At 46.7% G+C, this 16,110-nt stretch overlaps 1 protein-coding gene across 1 annotated transcript in view; it reads right to left on the bottom strand.

Moving 5' to 3' along the window:
* Nucleotides 1–16,110, bottom strand: part of ush2a (Usher syndrome 2A (autosomal recessive, mild)) — a 172,771-nt gene that overhangs the window by 51,477 nt on the left and 105,184 nt on the right. The window contains exons 45-51 of the mRNA XM_035532480.1: nt 13,102–13,304; nt 12,763–12,875; nt 10,298–10,496; nt 8,535–8,703; nt 8,192–8,413; nt 2,216–2,439; nt 934–1,216 (exon numbers count right to left, since the gene is read on the bottom strand). Coding sequence (XP_035388373.1) covers nt 934–1,216; nt 2,216–2,439; nt 8,192–8,413; nt 8,535–8,703; nt 10,298–10,496; nt 12,763–12,875; nt 13,102–13,304 — 1,413 coding nt within the window. The remainder of the gene's footprint in view (nt 1–933; nt 1,217–2,215; nt 2,440–8,191; nt 8,414–8,534; nt 8,704–10,297; nt 10,497–12,762; nt 12,876–13,101; nt 13,305–16,110) is intronic.

The following is a 16,110-nucleotide window of genomic DNA, read 5'->3' as shown; positions in this document are numbered from 1 at the left end:
TGGCTGTGAAACTCCAAAATACGGATACTTTTCTCTGTCAACCATGCCTTCAGAATTTTGGCTGGACGTTTCTGTTGGAAGGCTCTGTGATGCCCAAGGCCAAGTTCTTCTGCGGACTGCCTGATGTTCCTCCAGAATCTTAATGTAGTCCTCTTTTCTCATGATGTCATTTCCTGTACAAGGTTGCCTGGCCCATTGGTTGAACCACCGCCCCATGCGTTACATTCCCACCACCATGCTTGACTGTGGGGATGGTGGTTTTGGGATTGACTGCATCTGCTTTCTTTCACCAAATGAAAGCCTCACTTCTGTGTCATAACAACCCCATTTTTGTTTTATCCAACCACAGGACTGATGAGCAAAAGATTTCTTCTTTGTCTAGGTTACTCCTTTCAAAAAGGCTAAGCAAGCTTTGTGTCTTGGAGGAATGAAGTCCTTCTTGGTTGCCGTCCAGAGAGACCAGCCTTGTGCAGTGTCTACTGGAGTGTCTGCCTTGACATGTTGGTAGAAGAATTGCTCAGATTCATCAGGATGGCCTTGCTGGTGATCCTTGGACTTCTCTTGGCCTCTCGCACTACCATTCCTGCCAGCACATGTGGAACCTTTGGCATCCTAACGTGCCCTTTGAGATTTTTCACAGTGTAGATCTCGGCATTGTGGCCACTTGTACTTGAAGACACTTGGCTATGCCTTTCCCCATCTTGTGAGCAGCTATAGTGCGCAAACCGAGGTCCTCAAAAGCATAAAAATAATTATAAGAATGTATCATTAACATCTCCTGCACATTTTACAACTTCTGTCACTTGTTTATGTGATTTCCAGTAAGAAGAAACCAATTGTTTAAATCAAATTTAACTCTAAATTTTGTATGTATATGAATACATTTGGGCTTAACTGTACATGTACCTCAGCTAAGTTTTTTTTTAAGCATACCTGTAAAAATGTATGTGTCTGCCATGCCGCTGTAGACAAGTTTGTCAGCAGTCGGGCAGAGCTGGCTGTGAGTTGTGTTAGACAGCTGTGGCAACTGAAGTGTGCCAGACGTGGTGGGCGGCGGCCTCTGAGGAGAGGCAGAGGGGGTGGGTGTGGCTGGAGGTTTCCCCTGCTCGCTCAGGACCCAGGTACAGGTGAACAGAGTGGGGTCAAAGTCACACAAACCGCAGTACGCCCTCAAAGATGCATCCACGGGACAGAGGGCACTAGGACGGCATTTTTCCTACAAGACATGCACAAACGCACACAGACATGCAGGTGCACACGCACAGTCATTAGTGACACCAGTCATCACAGGACTGTTGGGTGTCAGACTAGCCCAACCCGCAGGTGCGCGCAGAGCCCTATGCCTCAATGAATAGCGTGGATGCCCCTTAATGACATAATTACAAGTTAATGGCCGCCACCCTGGTTTGCTTTTCCTCGCGCTCGCTCTCTCAGGCAGCCGGGCTCAAGCTGCGTGCAGTATGCGCCCGTGTTACAGCAAGCAAATCTGATTAATGGAGCGGGAGCAGGGGCCCCTGCGTCCTGACGAGAGAAGCGCATACATCATAGCTCTCTGCCTCATACTTTATACCTGCGCTGCACGCTGAGGCAACTTAAAGCAAAACTACAGCCCAAGACCGCGAACGCGGCTAATAACACTGAGACGCTAGCAGGGTCACCATCGTGCAAACAGGTCCTAGCTTTCCCCATCATCTTTAAAATGTTCTGAGTTATTAACAATTCCAGCATTATTTTTTAACATGATTATCATGATCTTTAGACACTAAGGGGCTTATCATTCTATAGACAGATTTAACCGGGTTCCCAAGCAGCATTCAGTTCAAAAGCATTCAGTATGATTTCAAAGCAAAACTGAGTCTTAAATCTAACAAACTGTTCCTTTTCTAAACAGTATAAGTATATCTTTCCATTCACAGATATCAGTACAGGAATATTTTCTCATTCATCTTAGGTCTGCGTTAGGATTTAGAAAACTCTTTGTCTCCATTAATATTCATTCACCTTTAACAATGTTTTACCTTTAACAGTACTTTTTAACAGTAAGTCTGTTTTATAAAGTAGAACCATAACACTGTCCTGTTTGGCTAATGATTCTTTGAATCAGCTAATCAACCCAAGTTGTTCGTCATGGAGCAAAGGGCGCTTGAGAGAGGACGTCTCTTAAGCTACAGGCTTGAAGCAGCAGGTGTGGAGCACGGTGTGGAGTACGGGTTACCGGGATGAGGAGACCACGGGGGGCCCTGTCGGCGCACGTGGCCGTGTGTGGCGAGAAGCCCACGCCGTTGCAGCACTGCTGGCCTAGCGGGATCAGCTTGCTCCGGCAACACGTGAGAGCCTCGCCACTGTCTCCCAGCACGTGTGCTCGTGCCTCAGGCCCTGGGCCGCCACAGCACAGTGAAAAGGATGTGTTGATGTACTGCTCTCCACAGCATGCCATTCCTGCTCCTCGGAGAAAATACACACACACACACACACACACACACACACACACACACACACACACACACACACACACACACCCCGACAATGTTTGAAATTCACTGGTTTTATTTTTATGTGAATATGGCTTAACTACCCAGCATCGTCATTACTGTATTCAAATGGGACCTACTATACACCAAAATAGTGGTTGTGGGAGTGTCTGGAGACTGTACTGCTGGAAAAAGTAGTCATTGGAACTTCCTTCTCATACAGCAGCTGAACTTACATTTGTTCTGCCCTGTTTGTAATGGATGGAAACCCCCGAAGCCCTTGCCTCAGCCTGGCGAGCCTGGCCAGCCAGACTGTGAGCGGCGGCGGGAGACGCAACATGATCAGAGGAGGTAAACCCAGAGAGTCGACGCTTCCTTCTGTCAGCCGTCGCCTCCTCAGACGCTTTGCCCTGTGTAGCCTCCCATTATCCGTAAAAGCTCAGGCAGCTGCAGAGGAGAGCCCCGCCCACTCAGCCCATTGCATGGGATGTTACGGCCATGACGCAAACGTGCCTCTTCTGTCACGGCAGTCCTTAACAGGACCATCAGTGATGCACATTACCTCTACTCCTGGACTAACTTGCACCGCGGAAGGTGTAGGACTTATTAAGAGTTTTGAATTATATGTAGGATTAACTGATCAATAACTTATCTTTTCTTGTCTCCTTTGAACAGCTGTGCTGGAAAACATGATTGGAACTTTACCTGCTGTGGAAATGACATCATGCAATTTCTAATTGAGTAAAGTATACCGTATTATGCAAATCGTTAATTCATCTTAAAGACATTAAATAATTAAACCCGAGTTAACATACTCGCTCCACAGTCAAGATAGGAGAACTGGAAACTAAAAGTAAATTATGTTTTCAAGTAAAGTTCACAGCCATTACTTTCTGTTCATCATGTAATATTTCACTACAGCTTCCAAGATAGGTCTTTGCAATGCTTCTTACATGCTATGCCCAGTAGCACCTGAAATACTGCCATGAAAACAAGCTATACAAGCAGCTTAACACTCCAGACAGCAGGCAGGCCTTTACACTGATCTTAAATCAGTCTTCACCACCTACAAAGCCATAACCATAAGAGTTGAGCTGGATTTAGATCAGCATAAAAAAGCAACTTCAGACAACACCCAGTTTTGATGTCCCTCTAACTGGAAGAGACTCCTGGTTTATTTCCTTGGGTAAACCATTGGTACTGTAATTACCATCAACCTCCAGTATGACAAATTGCTAATTGTTTAATACCCTAATCAGCGTTCATTCTTTGCACAGATAAACTGTGACAGCGCCATTAATTTAAATAGCAATCTCACTTAACGGCCAAAATGGCGGAGCAGATTTTTACGCAAGGCTTTTCGAGAGAGCTGCATCCATCACAGCTCTTTGGTGGCATAAAGATGTGTGACGTGCACTAACTCACTTAGGGACAACAGATGTTGCAGCACTGTGTTCAGTGGCAATTCCCATGGTGCATTACTTCAGCTCCAATGACTTGCAAATAAACAGCTCAACAATTTTTCCAAAATAGCTCTGCCACCCCCCACCCCCCCCCACCCCCACCCCTTGCCCCATCCTTTACCCCGCTGCATTTTTCATGATACTTTACGAAAGGTGCCATGAACTTTAACACGGTGACCCCTTCAGATCGGCATGCTCCCTTTTGATTGCTGTGCAGCCTTGACCTTGGCCTGTCAGATAAAACAATTTGCCCTTCTTCATCACTTCCCCTTTGTCTCGGTATCAAAAGCGGAAGAACTGGCTGGGAGCGGGACATGTGCGCAGGGGGCACACCGGCAACCCGTCACCATGGCGCTCCCTCCATTACTTCCTCTTTTCCCGGAGCACCACAAAATGATTCTGCTAATCTTCAGATTTATGATGGATTTGCATACATTCATTAGAGTGTGAGTGAACGTGGCGAACATAAGGTGCTTAGGCCCCCTGCATTAAGGTTCGTTCGTTTAATGATAAGTAAATATTTAGCCTGCAATGAACAACTGATAAAAATGTGTGCTGTGGCTTACATGAGCCTTTGGATACTAAAACGGAACCTTGGAACAAACGAAAGCACTTTTTTTAACTAGCTGAATATATTAGCGCCACAGCCAGACACATTTTTCAAAGTCATGATCAGAGAGCACACAAGGACTCCGCTGCCTTTATAGCCCCCGGTAAAAGGGGAGGGGGGGGGGGAAGAAAGGAAAAAAAACTCTGACAAAGGTATCAAATGACAGCTTTAAAAATATAGCATTGGTCCACTGGTGTATTTTTATTCATTTATTTATACTTGGACCTCCTGTGGGAGCCATGAGGAGAAATTACATTAAATTGACTTTCTTCCGCCAAATCAGATCCCACATGGTCCCTGTCCCTGTGTCTTTGGCAATATGTATTTTATCAACTGGCTGCATTAACAGATGCGGCTGGCAGAAAGTGCTTGGGTAGCAGGAACTGGTTTCACCACTCTGTGGGGGATTTGAGAGATGGGAGCAAAAAAAACCAGACAAAGCCAGAAGGCAGATTCTGTGCTGTTAATGTGCTTTCTGCTGAAAATACAGTGATTACGGCGCACAGTTGTTCACATAAAACTCTCAACGCCGAAGAGCAACAGCAGAAATCATAAAACTGGCTAACTTCTGATGAATCAGATCCCAAAGCCCACCTGTGATGAGAACCTTGGCCGACACGATGTGAATATAAAAGCCTGGGGATGATTGCGCCATGCGAGTCTCTGTGCGTTATCATGTAGCCTCACGTGTGATTATACCAAAGGTCTTCATGGAGGCTCTGAAAATCTGTGGTGTTCTGACAGAAAGCAGCCAGAGGACAACCTAACTGCACAGAGCGCCAAGCGGGCAGATGACCTGTGGCGATCCCATGTGCAGCTTGCTGCTAAAGGAGATCTTACAACCCCATGACTTGTCGCTGAAGACCCTGCATCAGTCACCCTGCAACCTTCCGGCACAAGCACCTCTTCCCCACTTTTCATCCTGCACTCATCCTCTTCACTGTCTGCCTGAAGTCTGTGTCTGCACGTTGGTTAGACAAACCGTTTCTCTTTTGCCAGTAGCAAGTAAGGCGTTCTGCTCATGGCTCTTGCACTACGACGCGGTAACGGTCCAAGGATATTAGTGGGGACTAAAGGAACTTCGCGGAAAAGCCGGGTACCGTGTGCGTGTCTCGATTCGTTTGCTCTGCGCTCCATCTCCGTGAAGAGATGTGGGCGCGGGCGCTTGGAACGCTCCGCCGGCCTGGCATTTGTGAGGAAGCCGTTCTGGCAGAACAATGAGAGGACATATGACTTATGATTAAATGCTCCTGCTGTAACGAAGGCTGCAGCTCATCTCCGACAGCAAAATGTTTAACCATTACCTTCATTCCCACCAGTAAATGGTCAATGTGTCCTTGAGAACATATTTGATTATAACACCTTTTTTTTTTGACATCACAGCTATTTTCCCGAGCCACCGTTATGCTCACAATAGCTGTCGCATGCACATGCTGTCACTTATTTGCACGCGAGCGCGCGAGCACACACACACACACACACACACACACACACACACAGACACACACACACACACACACAGACACACACACACACAGACACGCGTGTACACAGCCCAACTCTCCCTCCTGGCCGCAAAGCTTTTAACACTTAAACAGTGCAAAATATTCCGATTTAACCTTGAGTGTTTGATTTGGGTGCGGTGCTTTCAAGGAGAGCTCTGTACACAGACAGACACAAACTGAGCCTCCTGAAAGAGTGTGAGCAACAAACACAGGGAAGCCCCTATAATCCAACACAAACTTTAAACAGCACCGATGGGATGGCTAATTCAAAGAGTATTCGCCAGGATTTCTGTCTGTGCCTAATTCTAACTTTAATCTCCATTAAGAAACTTTAAAAAATCCTCACATTATAGCAGTCTAAAGTCCCTGCCATCTGCTCATGATGATTTTTTAAAAGTTATTTTAATAATCATACACTAAATGAGTCTCACTCATTCTTTTGTTCCCATTAAGTGTCACAGTTAATAGTATTTTGCCATTTGATTCCATTTCTTTTTTTTAAACGATGACATCTTTATTGGCCTTAGCGACATGTTATGGTCTCGGGGCAGTTTTTCAAACAGCTGATAGCTGTCTCTTACAATTCTGTCTCCCCCTGCTGCCATGCCATGGGTCCTGACAGGATGGAGGGTAATGTGTGATAGATGGCACTTTGGGGACACAGTAATCACATTTCCTTCTGCCATCAGCTGGAGCTCGGCAGGACATCCTCGGGAAAAAAAAAAAAAAAAGTCCCGGGATTCCATTCTCCCAATCTGGAGAAGTGCGTGATGCCTCTACCCAATGCCACTGCGCTTTGGAACGATGTGAACTTTTGGCTTAGGACAACCGTGAAGAATGCAGTGCCAGCAAAGTGCAAACCAGTCTTGACTCCTTAAATATCTGCTGCTACGAGTGTGCCAGAAAATCCCCAGAGGGAGGATATTAACTAGTGTACTCAAGTATATTAATTTAGTGATACAGGAATTCCCCCTGCAACTAATAATGTATTCTGACTTTCAGTACTTCTTATGCGACGTCTGAAATTTGGGCTGACCAGGCTGCATCAGCACCTCAGCAGATGCTGAACATTAATAGGCTGTTAGCTAATTTTGCCACAGCAGTGCCCAACTACCTCTGGTAAGGAAAATGAAGTCTTGAGGGAGTGCGAGTGTCTTTATCAAGGTTAAGTAGCTCATTCGGTAAAGGAGCCGGCTGGGAGGGTCGGCAGCAGAACGCGGCGTGAACCCATGGATGCCCGCGCCGCTGGCCAACCTAGCGGGCAAATGGCCTTTAGTTGTCCTAACGGCACTATCCATCATAACATATGCTCTCTCCAGGATGCCACCGCCTTAATGAAGGATGGCTTTTTCATCCGCCTTATTTCGGAAAGATGAACTGAAAGGAGAAGGGTCGAGGGGAATTCTCGCAGACACACGAGCTCGTACTGGAGTCGGCGTGAGGGAGTGGCCACAGAGGAGCTTGGTTTGAGGACTAGCAGTGAGGGGAAATGGCTGTAACATTAGCACGGAGACATTCCTGTGCACTTGGTACAGGTTGGGGACAGATTAGAGTTTAAAAAAGAAAAAAAAAAAAAGCAGGGCTAAAATAATCGCACATGGAGCATGCGATGATTAACCAAAAGCAGAAAATGATGACTGGAGCCTGTCCCGGAGGTACAGGGAAAGGGACTGGAAGAGAGGCTTAGTATGATGAATACACTGATACCACTGACCTCATGGTGGCCATTATTTCTGTTGCATCCTGGGAGCCTGCTGCGGTCTTGGCACGGTTCTGGTCGGCAACCGGATGCGCACAGCTCCATCATCCAGCCTGACAAAGATGGCTGACACCAGGGGCCAGTGCCCGTCCAGCCCATCTGTGCCCAGGTGCCAGCTTTAGTGGTGTGTGTGTGTGTGTGTGTGGAATGGAAGGGGTGCAGGGTGACCCCACGAGGGTTCAGCTCCTCTGACACTCCGCCACAGTGTCATTCGAAAGTCGCGAAGGACTGAGGCTAGAACTAAGCCAGTGGGAAGTTCTACTTTGGCCCACATAATGTTCTCACAGCCTGCTAGGGCCGCCGCTCAAAGTGAACGGAGGGTATGTCTGCTCTCTGCAGCAGATAGGGGACGCAGAGGAACGCGTGAAGAGGAGGAGCCTTGCCTGGGGTGGGAGAGTACGCGGTCCCTCGGCCAGCGTCTCCGCAGCACACGGCGTCTCTGCTCACCAGTTGTCCCCCGCAGCACTGCGACGAGAAGCCGTCGTGGAGGGAACCGCTGCAGCACACCTGACCCGTCGATGAGGAGAAAGGCCACGTCCCACAGCACGAGTCGCCCGGCCCCACGGACACCCGCCGCTGGCCACGGTCCGGACAGCACACCTCGCCTGCAGACGGGAGGGCGGGGGAGAGATCACAGCAGTGGGCAGACTGGCCCCGGGCCTCCGCCGGCCGCGGGAGCGGGACGGGAGAGTCCGGAGCGGTAGGAGGAGGTGAGGCAGTGCGTACCTGGGGAGATGGCAACGTAGTATTCCCCACAGCACTGGTGCAGAGGCAGAGGGTGGAGGAGCTGCCCACCACAGCAGACGCTAACGGAGGCATTGGCCACCAGCAGATACTGCTCGCCGCAACAGCCATGCAGCTCTCTGAGGTTGTGCGCGGTCCCCCCACAACATACCTGCATGAAGAAGACAGACGCAACATCACACAAGGCACAAAGAGCCAACAGAGTACCAGAGTGATGCATGCCTCACATTAGCAGAGAGAGACTTGCTACTGTCCACCTGCACGCTCATCTGAACGCACTAAAAAAAGTTCCCTTCCGTTCAAGGCAATTAGGAAGTTAAGAGCTGGCAATGCCCTGGCCTCACAGGAGCCCCACGCAGACCCACGTGGGTCCGGGAAGCAGTCCGGGCCTGCGGCTGCTCGTCTTTCTGCTCCTGACGCCAAGCTGCTGCTATATTTAGCCCTGACTCCACTGTCTATTCTGGCAAGAAATCAGGCCAGGATAGATATTTCCTACAGCGGCGGGACCGCGCCCTGGTGGAGCCTGAAAAATCTGTTTTCTGTGAGCTGCTGACATTGTCCTTAGCTTTTGGCTCTGCTCCAGGGCAGGGGACATCACGTAAGGACGTGCCCCGAGACGACAGGGAGACGGGTGAGAGAGGGGAAACTGTTTCCAACCAGAACAGTTCACAACAAACAATATGCAATCTTAAAGGCAGTTAATTGATCGAGTACACGTATGGCTGGTGGCACACAGCAACAATGAAAGGCACTAACAAAATAGTTAGATCTGTGCAATTATGCTCTGTGGCTAGTACTGTTACTGTAACACAAACAAAAACAAAGAAAACGAAAACAAACAAACCAAAACCTGGCTACTGCGACGCACTGGCACCAGCCCTGTGCCGCAGGGCGATATTAGCAGATGGCTCTGTCACACCGGCTCGCTGACACCCGGCGAATCATCTCCGTTCCGGGGCTGATGTGGAAGGGGGCGTGCACGCGCCTTCCCCCGAACTGGGCTCTTTGTGGCCAGGTCTCCGGAGCATTACTGTCTGACTCGGAGCCAGGGGAGACGTATGGCCTGCTTGCACTTGCCAAGCTGGCGCCTGTTCAATAACATCAGGACTGCAGCAATTGCGGGAGACAAGTTAATCTATTTACTGAAAACAATTGTGCAGACGAAAGCTTTGCGCTTCAACAGCAACACGCCTGGCCGGTACTCTGTTCTCTTCCACTTAAAGGTTAGCGTCAGACCATTAACAACGTGGAGAACGCAATCTCAAAATCTCCAGTGAAAATGACTATTTTTGTCAAACTATAACTGCCTAATTTGATTAAGCTCTTTATTGTTACTAATTAATAGTAGACTACATGTAATACCAGAACTTTTTACACAGATCATTGCTAAATTTGAACATTTAATTAAATGTTTTAAATAAATTTTAATATTTCATAGTAATAATTTGTAAACTACTATAATAATTAATATTAAACCTAGTGTATCACCATGGCCTTAAGATAAATACTAAGACAAACATAAAAGAAACTAAATTTAAATTTAAATGGGTGTAAGCTGTCAAAAACCTGCACATAAAAACCTGCACTGATTAAACCATTATATTGGAATATTTGGTGTCTTTTGATAAACAAGGTAACATTTCCCTAAATTAAAAAAAAAACCATGAAAACAAAAGCCAATCACGACATGTGTACTCATAATGAAAACAGCCAGTCCAGTGCAGTGCGATGCGGCACACGGTGACCTGCTGTTCTGGGTCGTAACAGGAGTTGCCACAGAAGTCCTGGTGGGCAGCACATTGCAGATATGTGCAGTGAGTCTGGGTAAGGAGAGCCTGCTTGGTCTGGAGCTCCTCACAAGACTTAAGGGCCCTCCGATAGATGTCATAGCCTCCCAAGATGCCGTTGGGTCGACCAGGTGATGTCCACTCCAGCCTGACAGAACTGCAAGGGTATTGCTATAGTTACTAGACTGTGCGACACTGTAACAAGCGCATGCATAACTTACATAAGCCATTCAATCTTGTATGTACCCAAAACTGCATCAGATGAGAATAAAAAGAGTTCTGCAAAAGTTAGTGTTTCCCCAGAAATAATTACATTTTCTAGGACTTTCCTAGAAATGAATATTTCAATTAGCACCTGCTACTGGTTCTCATTCTTATCCACTATCCATAAATATTCTTGTCCATCCAAAGAGTGGTATTAAAGCACCGTAATATAATGAACCAACGCACAAATTAGTCGGGTGTCACACTCGCTAGTCACATTCGTGGTTTGTAGGTAAGGTGAGGTGCCACAGTGACACAGCAGTAGTGTCTGGACTGCACCGTGAGTTATGGTGGATGAGCAGACCTTTTTTGATGCACTTCTGGTATTGATTTCCCACTCCTCTCAAAAGCCAAGAGGAGCTGTCTTTCAACACAGAGAGAATTTACTGGTCAGCACTGATCATTTTTCCCTTTTTGAAGAGAGGAAGGCTTACAGTCTCTGTTTCCGTCACGTAGCCTCATTTAAAATGCTCATTTTGCTAACATTGCCAGCAGGGACCACTTCACACTGTTCAGCTCGTACTAGCCAGTCCCTGCTAACTGTTAGCCTTTTGGTGTGAAGGATCCCTTTAAAAGGGAGAGGTTTGGCTCTGTGCTGTTCTGTGGACAGTCCCTCCATGTTATGCCTCCAACTACTGCCACATCGGCTGCGTTTTAACACAGCAGTGGTAAAATGGAGTGTAAAAAAAAGTGCACAGCCACTGTGAGGAGAAGAACGCTTTGAAATGCTTCTCCTCAGGGGCTAGAGTAACCTCGCGGAGAACAAACGCAACGCCCGGACAAGACGGGAAAATAACCAGTCGCTAAAAAAAAGGGAAAAAAAAAAAAAGCCCTCTCTCATATCAAGGATCTGACTGTAATCTTTAGGAAAATTCAAAGCTGGTTTCTATTCTGTTTTTTTCCCTGATACCTTTCCAACTGATTATAACTAACTCACCCTGTGTTTTTATACTTCCCCTTTGTGTTGGGTGAATCTCCTGACACATATTTGAGACGTGGGAATGACGTAATTTTTTTCCCTTATCTTCCCTGCCTGCCGCTCCTCGTCCTCCCCCCACGAGGGGCTAATTGGTAGCAAAGGCCCCTGATGGCTTAAAGCCCACAGGCCTTATTCAGGGAAAGCAACGGCTGAGCAAATCGTTCGGAAATTAGCGCATGTCTTTACAACAGAGGAAAGTAAAACAGAAGTAAAAAAGCACCGATGGTTATGATTTCTCCAAGGGGAAAAAAGAACTGTCTTAAGGAAAAGTTGGGGAGGGTGAGGGTTAAAAGAAAGGAAGCAGCATCACTATGACAAATGTCCTGCCATTATATCACTAAACAGGTCACTGCAGTCGGACCGTTAATCCCCTCATAGAGAGAAATAGCTAGAATCCACATTTGCAGACAGGAGCGGGTAAGCCGTCAGTTGTGGCACTTGTCATATTTCAATCAAAACGTTAAGCCACGGCAAGGATTCCTTCACCCAATACTTCCACCAGGCACCAGTGGCAGAATGAATGAATTAGCTATTGATTAAACTCCACTCTAGCAAATCTAGAGCAGCAAATAAATGAACTGTTTGGGGCATGTGTAGGCCGTGGCCAGCCATGTCAGGCCAAATCGATCAGTCGTTAGTATTCTACCGGGAGAGAAAGTGCAGCAAAGCAGCGATATGACATGGCAGGGCCAGGAACTCACGGTGTGGATTACGACAAATGACAGGACCCAGGGCTTCTGTGCCTACACCAGACTGCAGTGTTCACTGCACAGCCTACACAAACACAAGCTCACCCTGTGACACATTTATTAAGGAACAGATCATTAAGCAGTAAATAATGCATCTATTTCATAAATTAAAGAAGGCCGGTGTTGATGTCATGGTTTAATTGGTTTTGTCTACTTTACCCAATCAAAAAAGTGACAACTGTTTCTTTTAATTGGTGTTCTTTTAAGGGGAAGAACTGGGACGCCATCAATAGCTTGAAGCAAATGTGCACACACAGATACACACCCCATTCACACATGAGGTGCCAGCAAAAGATTAGTACAAATACTATTTAAATTCCTTGGGACATTTATTTTGAGCAAGATTAGAAAGATAGCATCAGTACACAAAACCCCAAGTTTGTACATACCGGCACACACACCTACCAGCACGCACACAAACTTCAACTCACCTGGAGCTGAGCACCTGGATGTGAGGTGCTGTGAGTTCTGCAGGCGTGCTCTCCACGGTGGTCACCTTGGTGCCGTTGCTCAGTACACACGCGTACACCGTGCACACCTCCACCTAACCGCCCCCACCCGGGAAAACAACGCATGAGACAGCCTTTCCCCCCATCCACCTGCACCAGCTGTTCTGACCCAAGGTCCTATCCAATGACTTCTATTAGTGTTTCCCCCGTTTTTTTGTTTGACACATTTTAGTACATTACTCAGTCAGCAAGAGACAGTGAGCCAGCGCAGGCAAGCAAACCCGCTGCGTGCGAGCTGGCCTGCGCGAGGGCGCTATGCACCTGCACGTCATAAATGGTGAAAGGCAGGAGGCCGCCTAGCAACAGGGATCCGGAGGTGTTGCCGGTGGAAGTGTAGAACTGGCCATCCAGGTAGACAGAGTACCGCATCACTGCACCGTTCGGGAACAGCGGGGCGGCCCACAGCACCCTTGCCGACGTGCTGTTTAGTATCACTACCTCCGGGGGGAACACCCCGTCAGGCTCTGCAATGGAAAGTCGGAGTGACAGTATTCATTACTTGGTGCTCAGTGGGGCTGTGTATGAACACACAAGGGTGGGCGATAACATCCCGGACCATATTATCAGCTAATATAACAGACATAGCGATATCAATCAATTATTTGTCACAATTATGATATAGCATGCAATTCAATGATGCAACATGCTAGTTGCCCAGGTTCTGAGCAACTGGCATCATTGAATATGGCTTAATTGGCCATAAACAAATTTTAAAAGAACCATTAGAGTGAGCAAATACAAAACCCAGAGTTCAATATTACAGCGTAACATTAGATTGACATTCCAGAAGCCCCTTTTCAACACTTCTGTTTTTGTTCTGGGAGACGCTGCAGATGTTTGGGGTGGGGAGGGATGTCCCCAGCTGCTCAGAGCCCATTGGGGCCCCTCCATTGAAGCTTCAGCTTTTGCTCTGGTGTCTTACCAGTCCAGGTGTTATGACGTGTTATGCAGCAGGGGTAAGGAGACACAGAGGTGTTCACTCATCTTTATTTTCTAAACTTACAGAATGTGTGTATATTACAGTTTTGACTGCACTGTGGAGGAATAAGCGCATGTATATGCTATTAATGACAAAGTAAATTATTTGAAATCTGCACAGTATTTAGCTATGTGCTGAAAACCTCTGTATGTTGTGTGTATGTGCTGTGCATGTCCTGTGTATGTACTGTGCAATGATGTGAATACGCATTGTGTGTTAGTGAGCTTTACAGCTGTTTTGTTCAGTACTGTGGGAAAACACTAGTAGACTAGGGAGAAAAGTGCTAGCTACGTGTGTGTGTGTGTGTGTGTGTGTGTGTGTGTGTGTGTGTGTGTGTGTGTGTGTGTGTGTGTGTGTGTGCGTGCACGCGAGCGCTGTGTGTGCACGCGAGCGCTGTGTGTGCGTGCAGGTGCTACGTTTGCTGTGTGTGTGTGCTATTTGTGTGCGTGTCTGTATGCTGTGAGTATGGTTGTGTGTGTGTAGGTGTGTCTGTGTGTTCAAGGGTCCCAGTAGACGGTTTGTGGGCAAATTGAATCAGTCCTGCTGGAGCATGGTGTGGGGGGGGTGTAGCGGCTGGGGCGGGGGGTTAACTGGGCCAGTCTGGGGGATTCTCCCTGCTGCCTACACTGGAGCTTCCCAGCATCCTACAAAGCACCTTGCCACCCCCTCCAACTCCCCCAACCCCACCCCTCCTCCCCGCACTTCCCCTACCGACCACCCACACAAACACACACTCTCCCTCCCATGCCTCGCTCCCTCTTGTCTGTCACATTGCTTTGTGGTGTTGTTTGTCTGCACGTCCTCCACGCTCTGCAAAGGCAAACATTTTCCCAACCAAACATCACTGTGGGACTACAGCCTCTTTTTTTACTACAACATTACAAATGGATCAGTGCTAAAGGAACAAGGTTCAAGGAGAGAAAATTTGTAGAAGAGAGCTTAAAGACAGGACAGAACTGAGGCTGCAGGGTCTCACACATCCACGCCGTGGCTTTGAACAAACCACTGCCTGATGTGGGAACTGATGAGTTAAACCAGTGTGTAGAGGTGTGTAGTAGTCCTGAATCTGATCCCTGCTCCACATTCACTCCAGTGAGATAATCTTATCAGTGGAGTTTCTCCAACTGCAGGCCCTGAAACGTAACTGACATTCAGGGAACAAGTGCCTAGATCTGTGGTCACAGTGCCAAAGATCAGATCCTTAGATTTTAGGGTAATTTTAGTCCATTTTAGTTGAAGGTCCAACCTTTAAAGACGAACCAAGCTGTACTTGCTGAAAGAATCCAACATATTTTCATTTTTCTTTTCCTTTTCACGGTAACAGACTTTTTAAAGTTGACTTTTTCATGAAATGCATGCTTCAAATGTAAAATATAGTGCCAAAGTCAATCTCCAACTTTAACTAGTTTGGCCTTGTACAACTGCAGTTCAAAGTCTCCTTGTCCTCAGGCTGTGATTTATGAGTAGGTTTCTTACATCTTCATTGAAAATGATTATTAAACTGTTTTCTATGTATTTATGTAGCTTTCTATCTAGTATGTTGGCTGTACTAGCTTCAGTTACTTGTGTTCCTGAGCTTGCAAGGTTTAGTAATTTTTTTGCACTACATATGTTCAACTGCTACTTAAAGGTAATAGTATAAAGATCAGCATCACTACGTTCAAATGAGTGCAGAGTAAAATATTCCACAGCAAGTTTGAAGAGTGCACATTTTCAAGTAACTAGACAATACTGGAATGTGGGAAGTTCCTTTCTTCTCTTTAACACATTTGCTGGTTGAGTAGGAGATGTTTAGAAAGTGCACATTCATTAATATGTAATTTGAGGCATGGGAATATTCAAAATAACATGGGGGTAACTGCAAAATAATGAGTAGATATTATGCTAATAGACTCATTTGCCAGTCTAATGTGGTTTTCAGTGGAGGTGATCACTAGAGTGCTTAAAGTGTGATTTATTGAATATGTGGGAAAAGCAAAAGTTCACATGATTATAGGATGTCTGAATGAACCTGGTCATCCCAATGAACACACAGTGGAAGAGGCTTGCTAGGCTGCATACACTGCTAAACAAGACAGATTTCTTGCCGTTGTTTGTTTATTTGTTTTGAAAGCATAAATTTAGTTTTTTCTAAATCTTTTGGTAGTGATCCTCTTAGAGAGCATGTTACAATTTACTAAAGTGATGCATGTGCTACTGTGTTATGATGACATTTTCTCTACTGTGCTTACGGAAACCTCACCCCAGAACCATGAGGTCACTCGTTTCCATGGTGCCACCATGAAGTGCAA

Source organism: Electrophorus electricus, chromosome 13 (assembly GCF_013358815.1).
Source record: "Electrophorus electricus isolate fEleEle1 chromosome 13, fEleEle1.pri, whole genome shotgun sequence".
Classification (NCBI taxonomy): domain Eukaryota; kingdom Metazoa; phylum Chordata; class Actinopteri; order Gymnotiformes; family Gymnotidae; genus Electrophorus; species Electrophorus electricus.
This window is presented reverse-complemented; position numbering and strand designations above follow the sequence as displayed.